A 15,544-nucleotide genomic window follows, 5' to 3' on the forward strand; every position below is an offset into this window, starting at 1 on the left:
TGAAGAGGGTTTCTTATACATTTTAGCAGCTGCTTCACTGAAAACTCTTGGGGTCATTTTGCTGCTGCAAACTAGAGCTCTTGGCTTAGTTCTCCCAGACACACTACAAGTAAAAAAATAAAAATAATGACAGACCTTGGTTACAATTCATGGTTAATCTAGCAAGCTAAACCACAAGCCTGAATTTGGACCATGGCTTAGATCATTACAACACAGCAGCAAGACAACTGGGGGAAAGCAAGCCAGCCACAAACTCCTCTCTAGGAGCCCCCACACTCATGCATTTACGCTAAACCATGGTTAGGCTTACTCTGGCATGCAAACCAAGCCATCTGAATAGATTTTATTTCTAAATAGAAAATAGTGTTAGAATAATCACAAAACTATGGGCAAATACATCAAACAGCTGTGTATGCTGCATCTAGTAATCATAATGGGCATCATCCATTGTATTGTTACACACTACCCCAATCTTTGTGCAGTGCGAGGTTCTAGGGGTCCAGGCACTTACCCTGGGTTTGTGTTTCCTTTGGAAATGAGGCACAACAGAGACTGTGGTGTCTTTATGATTTGTGGTTTATTTACAGATATATACAACCTAAGCCTACAATGGAGGGGCTTCCAGCATTACACTCCATGATGGTTCCATTTCTCCCATTGCTGCCACCTTGGATTCAAACTGTCAGCCCACATTATGATTTGACCGCCCTGCCCACCCCCCAGCTTCAAAGGCTGACCCCTTTTTCCTGCCACAAGGAACTGAAACCCTAGAAAACTTCCTAGAAAACTGGCGCTGTCTTCTGGCTAACAGTCTCAGAGCTCAGAGAGGGGCTCCCCCCATTTGTTGGTTTGCACAGTCTTTGCTTTGATGATGGCCCACCTCCCTATCTTTGTTCTCTGCTGATGGCCCATCTCTCAAGCACAGAAAAACTGGTTTGGCCTGTATTTTGACACGGATAAATTCAGCATCTGGCAGCCCATCTTAGTACTCCAAGCATTGATTAAACTCCAACACTTACTAAATCCAAGAGTTATGGGTGTCTTGCACCCACAAACTCATAACAGTATTATGAAAATGACCCCATGTGCAACCAGGAAAAAGCATTCCCACCCATTCTCGCAGAATACATTTAGATGTAGCATAGCACCTTTAATTTTCTTCTACAACACAAGGTATTCACTAATACCTATATTTAGTGAATACGTAACAAAAACTTGCCATTAAGCAAGTTCAGCATTCACCATTAATGCGTCAACTCAGAATAATAACAAATCTAGCACCAGATGTTAGGAGGATGGGTTAAATCTTTTTGGCAATTACCTTCTTGATCATTAAAGGTAAGGGACTTTCTCGCTCAAACAACTCTGGGCTTGCAGAATCTGCTCCTTTTCCTGAATTACTCATAATAACTGAAACAAACTTATCATATTTCAGTAGCTGCTTTAGCAAACCTGCAATAGAGCAAGGGGAAAGAAAATGAGAAACTAACAAAACAAGAGATATTTAAACATCACATCATTGGGTTCTGAAACGTCTTTATGATTCCGATTCTATTGTTGCTCTACTACCAAACAATATTTTGACCACTCTATAAGCAATATTGTATTATCTATACAGATATCTACATCAGATTTTTTTATTTTCGAATTTTCCATCAGAAAAGCAAAAAGCCATTGTCCCTCAACTTTTTTTTTCTGGATCTGTAAAGTCAAACTGACTCCTGATATTGCCTGGAACAGATGGTTAGCTATTAAGGAGTTACGCTTCCAATTTCCAAATCTCCTGTCCCTTCCCCACTTTAAAAAAAACAACTTTTTTATTTTGCTAACAGAGCAGCTGGGCATTCTACAAAGTGCAGGGCCAGAAAGAACCCAGCCATTCACCAACTTAATATGCCATAGATCTAAATTTGCATATATACATATAAAAATCAATCGACTCAACTTTTGTTGATTAAAACTTGACCATAAGAGTACAGCATAGCATATCCAAATTTGTGTTAGGTGCCCAGCCTTGAGGGCTTTTTTGGGGGGGGGGCTGTTTTTGGTTTTGAAAAAAAACTAGCAACATGCCTACACATGGGTTCAGAATCTGAAAGGCAAATTAAATCCTTATGTGCATGATAAAAGAGATCGAATTTTAAAATTGCTTTCTTCCACTTTCTATTCCAAAGCATTCCAGAATGAAAGGAATTACTAGCAGCATTTGAGAATACATCCCAAGCTCTTCCCCTCCTATTCCACTAATTGATCACCTTACCCAAACAGTTAACTTGCAGCTCCTTGGTCTGTGAATTCTTTAGAGTAGTCAGAAAGAGGCCACACAGCCTCTCTGTGAAATGAACAAACAGCCTCTCTGCAGCACTGGGGACAGAGTACAGCTTGCCATAAAGATAACATACAGCAGCCTTTATGCTCTCATTTGGGTACATCAAACCTGCAGCCAGATGCTCCATCATGTTACATGCAGAGAGAACAGAAAAGGCAATTGTAAAGAGAGAAAACACTGATAACTTTGTCAATTGTGGGCTGGCCAACAGGGGCATCATTTAAGGAAGACAGAGGAGACAGTCACCTTCAACCTGAGTTTCATGCAATTATTCCTCACGAGCACCCTTATCCCCAGAAAGCTCATTGGTTCGGTATGCTGAGCAAACTGATTTTTTAAAAAAGTTAACTGAGCCTACATACTACATCTGCACATCAAGGTACAAATCCCTTTACTTAAAAAACACACAAACTACAATTTGGTTCTTGATAACTGATAACATAGCTAATATGAGATATCAAAATAAACACAATGTATGTATGTATGTTTAACTTCTGGGTTTTTTAACAATTTAACCTTGCACCTTATTGAATCTTTCCTCCATACACAAATGGGGACCCTACTGGCTTGTGAAATGGTAGTCTTACAAAAGCCAAAACTCAGCTATTTCCAAATAGCAGGTGACAAAAACCCTAATCATCTCCAAGTCATCCTTGATGTAAGGTCATCCCACAGTTGTGCTGCTTCCATTCTTTTCATTTTTACCTGGATCTTTTTATTGCCTCTGCATACAGAGACCTGTAAGCCAACCTAGCTAACCACTCTCAGTTTAGAGTTTTGCCATGTTTCCAGTTGTTGTGTCCCAGCAGCTTGGTGTTGCTACTGCTTATCACGTCCCACTTGTGTGCCTCTCCTTCTCTAGTTCACCCAATGTTTGCACATATAGGCATGAAAAAACATTCTCCTTCACCAAAACATTGTCTGGATTTGTTCATTTGGATACTTATTCAAACTTGAAGCAGGCTGATCTACTAATCCAGTCTCACAAAGACTGCTCATGTCCAGTTTCAATACACCATATTTGTGGATCTTGACATAAGCTTGTGGTTTTTCCTCATATAGGGAAACTGAAAATATTTTTGGAATTTGTTGAATGAGTCACCATTAGCTATATGGAAAGGCTTCCTATTAAAGCACAAAATGTTTTATGCCCCTTAAAGATATGCCCCTTAGAGACTAAACACTCATTTCCACTTAGTTAGATTTACAAGGCTGACCACCACCTCTCCAAAAAAGAACAGGTAGTCTTGTGAATGGCTTTCATGAGCTTTGCCAAGATTACATTTTAGTCTCCTTGTTTGCTGCCACAAAAAAATTTAGGAGCATTTAAAAAGACAAAATCTCTCACCTTCACAGGAGTTCTTAGTTCCAACACTGCATTTACAGTGGTACCTCGGGTTAAGAACTTAATTTGTTCTGGAGGTCCGTTCTTAACCTGAAACTGTTCTTAACCTGAGACACCACTTTAGCTAATGGGGCCTTCTGCCGCCGCCGCACAATATCTGTTCTTATCCTGAAGAAAAGTTCTTAACCTGAGGTACTATTTCTGGGTTAGCAGAGTCTGTAACCTGAAGTGTCTGTAACCCAAGGTACCACTGTACTTGTAATACTTACTGTGTTCAACCACCCATACATCAGCAAAAATTGGGATGGAGTCTGCCAGTTTTCCAAGAAGAATAAACATGGGCAAGCTGCTTCTTGTGGCAGCTACCTTGCATAACTATAGTGGGGGCAAACAAGTGAAAAATCAAAGCAGTGAGAAAATGTCCTTACATTAAAAAAAACCAAACCAGACAATTCAGCAGACTATCTTTTTGAAAATGCCCTTCACCTCACAGATACAGTCACACTGCAACTTGCATGGCAGGGTCCATATAGCTCTGCTTTCCCTAGTATACTTTGAACTTGCTATTCAGAAGGAAGTGCCCTCACACCACCACCCACATAGTGAACTGATAAAAGTTTGTTATCACTTATCTTCAAGCGCATATGTTGGGGAAACATTTGTGTACAGGAAACACAGAAGTTTGGTCAGAGTCAAGTGGCAAAGCACAGAGCAAATGACACTTTGCATTCACTTATACTAATCAGCAACTAATTAGCAACCAAAGACATCTGAATTAGCAACAGACAAGAGATGAAAGCTTAGGATAAAAGAATTTACAATTTATTGCAGGAGAGTAATACTGATGCGTGTTGGAGGGAGGGTTAATAGGTGTGATGTCTGTCCCTTGTGATTCCTGAGGTCCTGCATTCAGCAGGGTTAAAATCCAATGAAGGATTCCATTGTTGAATTAGCCAAGCAAGGGATGTAGTTGTCACCTAAGTGACAACCCCTGGACAGTTAAGTCCAATTGAATTCGACTATGGGTGCAGCGGTCATCTCGCTTTCAGGCCTAGGGCCCAGCATTTGTCTGTAAACAGCTTTTCTTGTTGGCAGCATGACTAAAGTGCTTCTGGTGCAACAGAACACCGTAACAGAAGCCGGAGCGCATGGAAACGCCGTTTATCTTCCTGCCACAGTGATACCTATTTATCTACTCACGCTGGTATGCTTTCGAACTGCTAGGTTTGCAGGAGCTGGGACACAGCAACGGGAGCTCACCTCGTCATGTGGATTCAAACTGCTGACCTTGCAATCAGTGAGCCCAAGAGGTTCAGTGGTTGAGACCACAGCACCACCTGCATCCCACAAGTTGTCACCTAAGTCTAGCCATTAGTATAACAAAGGAAGCTGTTCTGTGCCAAAGGACAATTGGGTGGGCTCCTTCCCTTGCCTGGCTAGTAGTGAGAAAGACAAAGGCCAGAGTTTTGCATGTGAGCTGAACTGGAAGGAGGCAAGAAGCCTGAGAGTGAGAGCCATACTGAATGTGCATAAGTAGGAGTGGAAATCTGTACATTTGAAGCAGCAAAGAAATAATCTGTACCAACCTCTTTCTGACATTCATCCAATAGATAGTGCAGGTACCGCTCCAACTTCAGTCCTACTACCAGCAGTACCAAAACTGAACACAAGGAGGGGAAGGTTAGACACAACACATTTCCCCCCTAAATTGATTTTTGAATTCTGAATTTATTGTTATTCACACTTTATAACGTATTTTATGCTGTTTATTGTTGCATCAATTGTTTTAAATTTGTTGTTAGCCGCCCTGAGCCCAGTTTTCTGAATTATTATTTTTTATTATTTCTCACTTGCTTTTAATAGGTTTTGCTGTGACTACTGTCTCTCATACACTTCCACTTATCCCATGCCTAGAAGGCACGGGTACCAGCAGTTTTGTCTCTGTCCTTCTGCTTTTCCCTGAGAAACCCACTCTTTACCACTAAATTGGAACAAATTGCAATCCACGGAAAACCCAATTGTCATTGGTTCCGATTCAGCGCTAAACCGCGGGTTTTCCAGAGGGGCAAATGGAAGTGTGGATGAGCCCTACAGCTGGCATTATTACATAATAAAATACTGAACCCCACCTGCCTCTCCAGCCTTTCCAGTGCAGCTCTTCCCTACAGAGCATTTGTCTGAAAGGAGTAGGGGGGGAAATGTGGCCTCCTTATCAGAGAAAAGGACATCTTGCTCTTTCCCTTTAACTCAAGCACTACATCATAAGGTTATACATGGTAACAGAAAGGAAGTCAACAGCGGTGTCATATTTATAATGAAGAGAAATCAAGAAATAGCAAATCCCTACACACAACCAGAGCAATAGGTCCTGATGTCAGCAAATCTTTCAAGAGAATGATTTTTCAGGCTTAGGTGAAGGGAAAATTGTTTTCTCATAAATATACTCTAGACTCTCCTCCACATATCGGAGCAGGACACAGAGAGAGAAATACAACTCAGAAAACATAAATTAATTTGTCAGGTATTCATATCATAAGTGTTTGAGTTCCTCAACACCCACCAACTGAGACGTATTTTCTTGGCTCATAATCACTGCACAGTGATCCTATTCCATCTGTTCTACCAAAAAATAAGCTCATGGAAAACCTTGGCTTTGTTAAGAAGAGTGCAGCAGATGGTTCATGTGAAGCTGGTAAATCATTTTCCTAGTTTGCATAAATAGTATTAATGTAATTTTGATTCAAGAATTGGGTGTGTTCTTTGAATTCCAGTAGCTGAGACCTATAGGGTCAACCTCCTTAGGTTCCTTGCTAAACTACACAGCTCCTTAAAAACTAGGGAAGTATTTGAAAATATGGCTTGAGAGAAGAAAGCCACTTAAGAGTATGCTCCAGTTACTTATTTGATGCCAATTCACTTGATATAACAATTTGCACTCCAATGCAGTTCAAGAATGGATTGGGCTGGTGGGTTCAAGGGTCATGACAATATCTGTACTGAGTCGTTTTCTACTGAATCTGTATCATAGAATTGCAGAGTTGGATGGGGTCCTGATGTGTAAACTCTGCATAAACCATAGCGACTACTACAGAAATATTTAATTTCCATATGTATTTTCTCATTAAGAATGTATGAAAATCTTAAAAGCTGAGTTACTCTCTACACAGTGCAACCTTAAGTGTGTTTACTCAGATTAACAAACACTGTTTGATAAAACTTACTCTGAAGAAAGTGAGTTTAGGATTGCAACCTTTATGAAATTTCTCATTTCATTTGGATTGGAGCTTTTTACACTGATAAAAATGCTAATGCAATTTTGACCTAAAAATAGTACAGTAATTGCTTCCCTTAAAGGTAAAGGTCCAGTCGCTTCCCTTAGGTCCAGTCGTGACCGACTCTGGGGTTGTGGTGCTCATCTCACTTTATTGGCCGAGGGAGCTTCTGGGTCATGTGGCCAGTATGACTAAGCCGCTTCTGGTGAACCAGAGCAGCACACGGAAACACTGTTTACCTTCCCACCGGAGCGTTACCTATTTATCTACTTGCACTTTGACGTGCTTTCGAACTGCTAGGTTGGCAGGAGCAGGGAGCAAGCAATGGGGGCTCACCCTGTTGCGGGGATTCGAACCACCGACCTTCTGATCGTCAAGTCCTAGGCTCTGTGGTTTAACCCATAGCGCCACCCACGCCCATTGCTTCCCTTACCAAAGAGCAATTCACCATTTGCTTCTCACCTTCAATGAGTAAATCCAGTACACTGCCATCTTCCACAGTTTGCAATATCTCTGTTAAGATCAACCCACAGATTAATCACAATTATTTTTTGTAATCTATACTGGGGCTCCCATCTGTAACAAAAGTGAACTTCCTTCTAAGTAATCATACACAGGATTGTGCTGCAGGGCTTATAATTTTTTATGAAGATCATAGGGGCAGAGGAGAAAAATACGTTCTTCCAGCATTATCACATTTCCTTTTGGTAACCCTATTCTAGGTGTCATGAACCTGGGCTTCTGGTCAGGAGAGTTACAGCTCTTGAGTAGCAGGAAACAAGATAAATCAGCTGGGAGAGTTTAGAATGTGGTATATCTGGGGGTTAGAATTGCACCCAGGGTCAGCCTTTTAATGAGGCAATATGAAACAGTTCTGTTTCAGCTGGCAAGATCCACAGGGGCAGCAGATCCAACCATCCAACAGATCAACTGCTGCTGCTGCTGCTGAAGAAAGGAGAAGTGGCTGTGCCTATGGCTTCTGGCCTCACTGATGTGGAGCAAAGGTAAGGAAATGAATATATTTGGCACCAGCTTGGCTGCAGGAACTGCCAGGAGGCATACAAGGCGCCATCCAATTATCTTAGGGACTCCACTCCAGATTTGTGTAGTGTTTACTCCATAGACTTTTTTTCTCCCAGAGACATCCCTCAAGGCAGTGGGGATGGATTTTTCCTCAGGGATTACTCCCAAAGCCATTCTCACGAATGAGTATAACTAGGGGTGTACAGAAACCACAATATTTACTAGCACATGTATTGTTCCAATTTGCTTCATTATTAAGGTGCAAATCTGATCTGTTAAATCCAAAGCTCTGTTTCACCCCTGTTGACTCTAATGGGAAATCCAAAAATGGCTATAATTTTTTTTTCCTTATTATGCAAGTAGATGAAATTCACAGGGAGAAAATGTGTCCCTCTAAACTTCAACATCCTTCCCCAAATCCCTGTGATTGGAATGCACTTGGAAAATAATTGTGATTAACAGTTAGACCAACAGTTGTCATTTACCAAGAATAGACATGTTAAACACAATCACACATTTAACATTCTAGTTTGGCCTTTCCATCAGCTTAGTCTCTATGGTACACCATAGTGGAATAAAATACTTGCTTCCAATCTTCTATCCCAGAAAAGCCATGAGTAATACTTCTATACCTGTTACATTCACCAAGTTAGTATGCTTTTCTCTTACCAAACAAAGTTGCTATGAAATGAGCACACACTCTTTCGTCTTGTGCAAGCAATGGCATGACCAGGGTTGCATGCCGAACCAGAACATCCCGAAGGCAGGAAAGCACATGTTTCTTGCGTACTAGCTAAATATTAGAAAAGCAAAACTGTATCAGTTATTTATTGAGGAAAAATAAGCAAAGCTTAAAGCCTCGTGCCAACCTGTACTGGAAGTTTTCGAATTCACTCTTGATTTCCTCCTAGAATGGAACACGGGATATAAAACTCCCTGTGCCTTTTACCTCCATCACCCAGTTATAGATCCCTTCTTGGGTCCTCCACGATCCACTCATCCAGCTCCACTACCTGCTACGCCCTGCTTTCTTACTTAATTGTAAGCCTCTCTGTAAAGCCTATTTTATGTACATGGCACCATCATTACTGTGACAAATGTCAAGAGTAAACAAGAGGCCTTGCATTGCGGATAGGTCAGAGCCCCAAAATACGGGGCACACAGACCACCGGGAAGGTGAGGCAAGGGGCAAGGGAGAATGGGTGCTGCTGGCTGGGCGCCTCAGAGCCGGGCGCACCCACCGAGGCCCCGCCATCCTGGAGCGTCTCAATGGCGCACGCCAAGCAAAGCGGCGAAGGCGGCAGCTCCAGGAGCCAGCGGGGGTCGTGCCGCGGGTGGAACCGCTCGCAGACGAGGAGCTCCGCCATCGCCGCCTCCATCCCTTCCCCGCTCTCGCTCCCTCTCTCGGTTAAGGCAAGAGCGAGAGATTTGGCGGCAAATGTTTGCGCAGGCGCAATGCCTGCCGCGCAACGCAGCGCCGTCCGAAGGAGCAGCGCCTGCCGCGGAATCTGTAGCGGTTCCGAGGCTGCTGTCTGGTGGCTTCGCGGATGTAGAGCCCACCGACGGAGTCATCCTGCGGAATGGAATGATTATTTGCAGCACAGGTTGATCATTTTCTTAAAAGTTTGGGGGTTTCCCTTCGGTTTTTTTTTAGTACAATTCTCTGTGTTGAAAACTGCTTAGAAATTCTTATGCTTCGAAAAACGTGGCGTCTAAATCCTGCGCGCCGATAAAATGCACCTGAAACAAAGGCGCGATCCTAAGCATGCCTTCTCAGAAATCCCAAGGAGCGCATTGTGCTTTATTCCCTAATGACCACTTAAGGAGTGGAAACCCCACTGCACTCAGCGGGTCTTTCTGCGTAGAATTGCACTGTCAAGTGAATTGGACCTTAAGGATTGCATCCACATGTGCGCATCCGGGCAGGATTCTAGACTATTCTTCTAGATTTCCCCGAAAGGACTAGTGGTTAAGTACCTGCTTTGTAGGCAGGGAGTCCCAGGTTCAATCTCGGGCACCTCCATGTCGAATTATCCTTCTGGAAACTCGACGCCACTCGGTGTAAGCAATCCTGGGCTTAGGTGGATCGATGATCTAATTTAGCATAAGGCAGCTTCCACCGGCCTTGTGGTCTGTAAATTCAGGTTAAACTATTCCTGGCAAGCTGATGTAATTTTGAGGACGAGAGTCACACCTGTTTTAATTTCCGTCTCGCCGCTGCCAGCTGCACAGGAGTCGGGAACAGGTAAATCCTAAATTTGAATCAAAGCACATTGTGGATGCGGCATACTGTGGATGGACCAGGCACTACATAGTTGTACACTTGGCTGGCTGGCTCAAAATAACCACCGGATCAATTTCATTAAACGCCTTTATGGAGAAGGCGATCCCGCTAGGCTCCATGGGATTTACTCCCTGGTAAGTAAGATTGCCGCATCCCCTCTGAGGTCCTGTCCAGTTCCTGAGAGTGTCTTTCCTAGTCCGCCAACGCTAGAGGTCGCAATGGCGAGGTTATGGGGGTTCATTTTCTCTCCCTAAGGGAAGGCCTGCGCAGTGTTTCCTGCCCTTTCCCCCCCCCTCGACGTCACTTCCAAGAGCGCGCGCGTCTGCCTTGCGTTCGAGAGCGTTGCGAGGCTCTTCCTCCGTGAAGCTTTCGGGCCGAGAGGATCGATCCAGAGCCAGGCGCTTCGAGTGGTTCTTCTGCTTCGCAGCAATGGTGAGTGGACTCGGGGCGAGGCGGGCGGAGCAGGCGGGGACCCCGCTTTCCGTCTGCGCTGGGGGTCGCAGCGCAGGCGAGGACGCCGAGCTGGCTGTACTGGCGGCGGGGGAAGGGGGCGAGGGGGTGGTCCGTGGGAATGTCACGCGTGGGGAAGGAGGGAGAGGCTTCCCCGGCATGGCCTGCCCCTTTCCTGTGAAGGGGGGACTGCCACGTGCGAAGGAAAGAAGCCTCGGCGTCACTCACAAGGCGGCTGCTTCTTTTAATGTTAATGCGCTTTTTTTAAGCAGCTCTGATTTATTGGAGAAACTTCGCCGTCACTCGTGCCGCTTAGAAGCGGCTTTGTAGGCACGTTAGGGAGGCCAGGGCTTCATCTTGGCACCCACGTGCTCCTACTGCCTCGTTTCTCCGGTTCACTTCCGCTCTTTTTATTTCGCCCCTCCCCACCACCAACCATCTCATGATCATGCAAATAATAATAATAATAATAATAATAATAATAATTTATTTATACCCCGCCCATCTGGCTGGGCCTCCCCAGCCACTCTGGGCGGCTTCCATAAAAACCAAAAATACAGTAAAATATCACACGTTAAAAACTTCCCTTAAGAATCAAGCCTTTACCCCCCTCCCCCATAGGAGCCCCAAGTGAGGTTAGGCCAGTGGTTTTCAACCAGTGTGCTGTGGCACCCTGGGCCTTGAATTATGATCAGGGGTGCCGTGGACAATACTGGCCCCTGACCCTCTTCCCTCCCTTCTCTGATGCCCTCTTGCGTCTCTGCCTCCCAAAGGCCTGCACAGTTGGCTACGAGCTCCGCAGGCAAATGGTGCCTCAGGGAGGCACCTCTCTTTGGGGTGGGGTTGCAGCTCAAAGACCAGAGATGGCAGCTGCCCAAAGGATGAGGGTGAGGCTGAGGAAACACTCCATAAGGGAGGGTGCTCAAAAAACGGTGAGAGGCTGCCAGCTCTGCAGGCAAGGGGTGACATAATTGGGCTCCTGAGCCCCATAGGGGTGCCACAGAAGGATGTAGTTGGGTAAGGGACTCGAAAAGGTTGAAAACCTCTGGGTTAGGCAGATTGCATGTGGCTAACCCAAGGGTTGTAAGCTAGTTTCATGGCTGAATAACTACTTAGACTCTGCCCAGGTTCTGTGGCCAGTATGTATTTTGCCTTTTTTCCTCATTGGCTTGAGAGAAGCTGGAAAAACGGAATACCTGAACAGTGGGAAGTCTCTTTTGAACCAGATGTGGCCCTTCTCACATTGACCTAGCCGTTGTAGGAACTCACAGACTTACAGAACTATCTTAGGTTACACAGAAAGAGGTAGCTGTGACAGCAAATGCTTAGAAGAAGAGAAATTGTTGCCTATACCTTGATTCTTTGTTTCCTTCTATAGACTGAGGCAGAAGTGAATCCTAAAGCTTATCCACTAGCTGATGCTCAGCTCACCAAGACACTGCTTGATCTTGTACAGCAGTCCTGTAATTACAAACAGCTACGCAAAGGAGCCAATGAAGGTGAGATTGGGTTGAGCTTGTACCATTAATTGCCCATTCTTGTAGAGTATTAGGTTTGCATTGTCTCTTGTGGAAAAAGTAGTTCATACTTTGCCTAAATATGCCCCCAAACACCTCTGCCTATTCTGTGGTTGTCATCCTGATCTTGGTGATTAGATTAACTTGCTACTATCAGTCCAGACACCCTGACTTTTCTTACTCACTATACCAGTTCTGTAAATTTGGGGCAGTAGCAGGAAGGTTATCACAAATAAGCACTCTTAGTTGGGGAGATTGTTTTGTTCATGGCCAAAAATTCCAGTGGGCAAATGGAAGTTTTAGGATCCACCCAAAAGTTCTTTGAATCCCTAAGCTTGTCTTTGACAAGTAACGGAAACTTAATTTTTTGTAGTAGCCAAGCAATTATCCAATAGATAGGTACATAAAACCTTTTACATTGGATTTGCCCTCTTAATGTTGCAACTAGCTGCTTGTTTGATTTTACTGAGTGAGTCCTGGCAGAGTGAGGAAATGGAGTTTTCATTGTACCAATTTCTTTTCCACAGCTACTAAAACTTTGAACAGAGGCATTGCTGAATTCATTGTGATGGCTGCAGATGCGGAGCCCCTTGAGATCATCCTTCACCTCCCACTGCTTTGTGAGGACAAGAATGTGCCCTACGTGTTTGTGCGCTCCAAGCAGGCCCTGGGGCGGGCATGTGGTGTTTCTCGGCCTGTCATTGCCTGTTCAATTACTATCAAAGAAGGCTCACAGCTAAAGCCACAGATTCAGTCTGTCCAACAAGCTATCGAGAGACTATTGGTCTAAATCTTGTCAGACCACTCACTTACTAAACTAAAATAACTCTGAAAGACGAGTCTTGTCACTTGTACAATGTTTACTACTGTTTTTGTTTTCTACCAGATCTCCCTTCTGCCCGCCTCCATTACACTTGCCATTTAGATGTTTAACAAGAGGATGTCCAGTCTTTTATTTTAAATTCTTCATTCTGAAGCAACTCTCCCCAGTGAAATTTTAGTTAGGCTATCCTTTTCGGCAATAAACAAACTTCAGTTGCAGAAGATTAGGCTGAAGATTTGTAAATACAAAACATATGACCTTGTTCTGGTCAATATGATGTTCACCCATTGAGGGTGTCCATCTTTCAAATACTAGTCCTAATACAACTTGATAGAACACTGTTAGAAATAAAGGGCAGATGAAATAATATTGTCAAAGGCAGTGGCTTTAACTTTTTATATATATTAAAAACACAATTATGTTTGTATGTTGTGTGATCTCAGTCTTTTGCGTGGTTTAAAATACTTGCTGGATGGCCCGAATATAACAGGATGACTAAAGCCTTAGTCACTATGTTTTATATGGGACCAAGTTTTTATGAATATAAGCTATCAATGTTTGCATCTTCTGCAAGAGGGAATAAATAATTCATCAGGTGGTAGTGACCTGGATAAATTCTTCTTTGTGAAAACAATCCCCAGCAGCTTCAAACAGACCGGGGATGGGGAACCTTTTTCAGCTCCAGGGCTGCATTCCCTTCTCAGCTGAGAGCCATGTGCCACTGGTAGGTGAGTCCACAGTGGAAAGTATAATGATGATGATGATCATAATAATAATTGCCATAAAGGCAGGGGCTGAGGGACATGCACGGTCGGTCAGACCTTTCTAAGCATCATGTCAGCCTCCTTGGGCCACAACAACTGAAACTAATCCCATATAATTTGTGCTGTGGACACTTCACTGAATCTGCAGCATCAAGTTCTGCATGAATACAAGCAACTCTGTGCTCACTATGTTTATGAAACAGCAAAAGAAACAAGAAGAAAAGCAGGGACAGATATACATAACAAGCTCATTTATTAAGACACATTTTCATTAAGTCTAGAAACAGATGGGGAAAATGAAGCATTTTCCCATTAATCCTCATTATTACATAGTCTTAAACTCTCAAGAAAAAAAAGTCCCTGTTCCCTGTTCCCTTTGATCTATGGCTATAAAGATGCTGCACCCCTTTTCCTTGTCAAAATCTTAGGGAGGAGAGTGAGCATAGAACTCTCAGTGCCTACTGAAGTATTCAGTCACAGCATCTAAGAGTTCTTGCTTCTTCGTTCCTGCTGTCAGCTTGTAATTCCTGCACACTTCCTTTAAAACTGGCACAGTCAGTTTACCCAAAGTGCCTTTTTGAACATGATTCCTCAGGTCGTCTTCAGAGATTTCGATCTTTGCTTTCTTTTCTAGTGGTATGGTACCATCCCCCACTGGAAAGAGATTTTTGGATTAATTGTGTGTTTCCAATACCTTGTTATAAATAAAATATATCTTATACAGCCATTACAAAATATCCCGCAACAGTACACTGACACAGTGTCAAGATAGACTCCTACCTAGCCCATGATAATCCAACCACAATCTGGTGTGATAGAGCAGAAAATGAACTTGGAGGATGTAACTACCTCTCTCTTTGGGTTCTGTTGCAATCTTACCTTGTTTACGCTTTGTGGTTTTCCCATCCGGATCATAGCCTGGTGGGTAAACTAGTTGTTTGAACTCTTCTGCAAGATTACCCATTCTGCAATCCATCACCTCAACCTTGGGCACTGGAGAATAGGGAGAAAATGTCTGCATAACACACCTCAAAACAGCAGAAATATTCAAATATACAGAAATGATGGTTCTACAGAGGAAACATACAAAACACTGAGCTTTAAGGTAGATAGTTCAAAAGCACAACTGAAATAAATACAAATTATAAAACCATTTTAATTTGGAAAACGGCGTATCTAAGACAAAAGTGAGCCACAATGAAATGGGGAAGCAAAAAGCTAGAATATACTGGAAAGACTGAAGAGCTTAATTTTTGCTTCAGTCTTCATGAACTAACAATCGGGTCCATTAGCAAAAATGATGCTTACACTGATAAAGAAGGAACCATAGATCACAGGATAGAGTTGTAAGGGTCCCACAAGGATCATCTAGTCCAACTCCCTGCAATGCAGGAATCTTGCGCTCAAGGTGGGGCTCAAACCCATGGCCTTGAGATTAAGAGTCTCCTGCTCTACCAACTGAGCTCCATTGTTTCTAAAACCTCAAGAAAACAGGAGGTCTAAGGCCCTTTTTTATGAGATCCTGATTATTTCATGTGGTCAAAAATAAGATTCAAAACTGAATTTTGGCTATCAGTTTATGACATGAAAGGCACATTGTTCTTATGTAGTCTTTACCCCCAAGGGTGAATTGAGGCAGTGGGTGGTGCCAAAGCTAATGTCCACCCCCCTCTCACATTTATAGAGTGGTACCTCGGGTTAAGTACCGTATTTTTTGCACCATAACACTCAGTTTTT

At 43.4% G+C, this 15,544-nt stretch overlaps 3 protein-coding genes across 5 annotated transcripts in view; 1 reads left to right on the forward strand and 2 right to left on the reverse strand.

The window, feature by feature from the left end:
* MEI1 (meiotic double-stranded break formation protein 1) overlaps positions 1-10,389 on the reverse strand; it is a 37,442-nt gene extending 27,053 nt beyond the window's left edge. Inside the window, exons 1-7 of one of the 2 annotated variants that reach the window (XM_082241399.1) lie at positions 9,211-10,389; positions 8,639-8,762; positions 7,409-7,459; positions 5,261-5,334; positions 3,940-4,049; positions 2,261-2,460; positions 1,322-1,452 (exon numbers count right to left, since the gene is read on the reverse strand). In XM_082241399.1, coding sequence (XP_082097525.1) covers positions 1,322-1,452; positions 2,261-2,460; positions 3,940-4,049; positions 5,261-5,334; positions 7,409-7,459; positions 8,639-8,762; positions 9,211-9,348 — 828 coding nt within the window. In that variant the 5' untranslated portion in view covers positions 9,349-10,389. Of the gene's footprint in view, positions 1-1,321; positions 1,453-2,260; positions 3,029-3,939; positions 4,050-5,260; positions 5,335-7,408; positions 7,460-8,638; positions 8,763-9,210 lie in introns of those variants that run through there. The other variant, XM_082241400.1, reaches the window with a different exon arrangement.
* A 136-nt stretch (positions 10,390-10,525) lies between these two features.
* SNU13 (small nuclear ribonucleoprotein 13) lies at positions 10,526-13,470 on the forward strand. Its single transcript, XM_082241407.1, has 3 exons — positions 10,526-10,685; positions 12,082-12,202; positions 12,748-13,470. Exons 1-3 carry the CDS (start codon positions 10,683-10,685, stop codon positions 13,008-13,010), a joined length of 387 nt encoding a protein of 128 aa, XP_082097533.1. The 5' UTR covers positions 10,526-10,682; the 3' UTR covers positions 13,011-13,470.
* Positions 13,471-14,043: 573 nt separating this feature from the next.
* XRCC6 (X-ray repair cross complementing 6) overlaps positions 14,044-15,544 on the reverse strand; it is a 29,189-nt gene continuing 27,688 nt past the window's right edge. For both annotated transcript variants that reach the window (XM_082241403.1, XM_082241402.1), the window contains exons 12-13: positions 14,687-14,800; positions 14,044-14,461 (exon numbers count right to left, since the gene is read on the reverse strand). In XM_082241403.1, the coding sequence (XP_082097529.1) occupies positions 14,259-14,461; positions 14,687-14,800 (317 nt within the window). In that variant the 3' untranslated portion in view covers positions 14,044-14,258. The remainder of the gene's footprint in view (positions 14,462-14,686; positions 14,801-15,544) is intronic.

Source organism: Podarcis vaucheri (assembly GCF_965113315.1).
Source record: "Podarcis vaucheri genome assembly, chromosome: 10".
Lineage (NCBI taxonomy): Eukaryota > Metazoa > Chordata > Lepidosauria > Squamata > Lacertidae > Podarcis > Podarcis vaucheri.

What these genes read in the sequence shown, in the direction of transcription:
- SNU13 (XM_082241407.1), top strand. An exon ending in ACGCAAAGGAGCCAATGAAG is followed by an intron (nt 12,203 to 12,747) that starts GTGAGATTGGGT and finishes TCTTTTCCACAG; the next exon opens with CTACTAAAACTTTGAACAGA.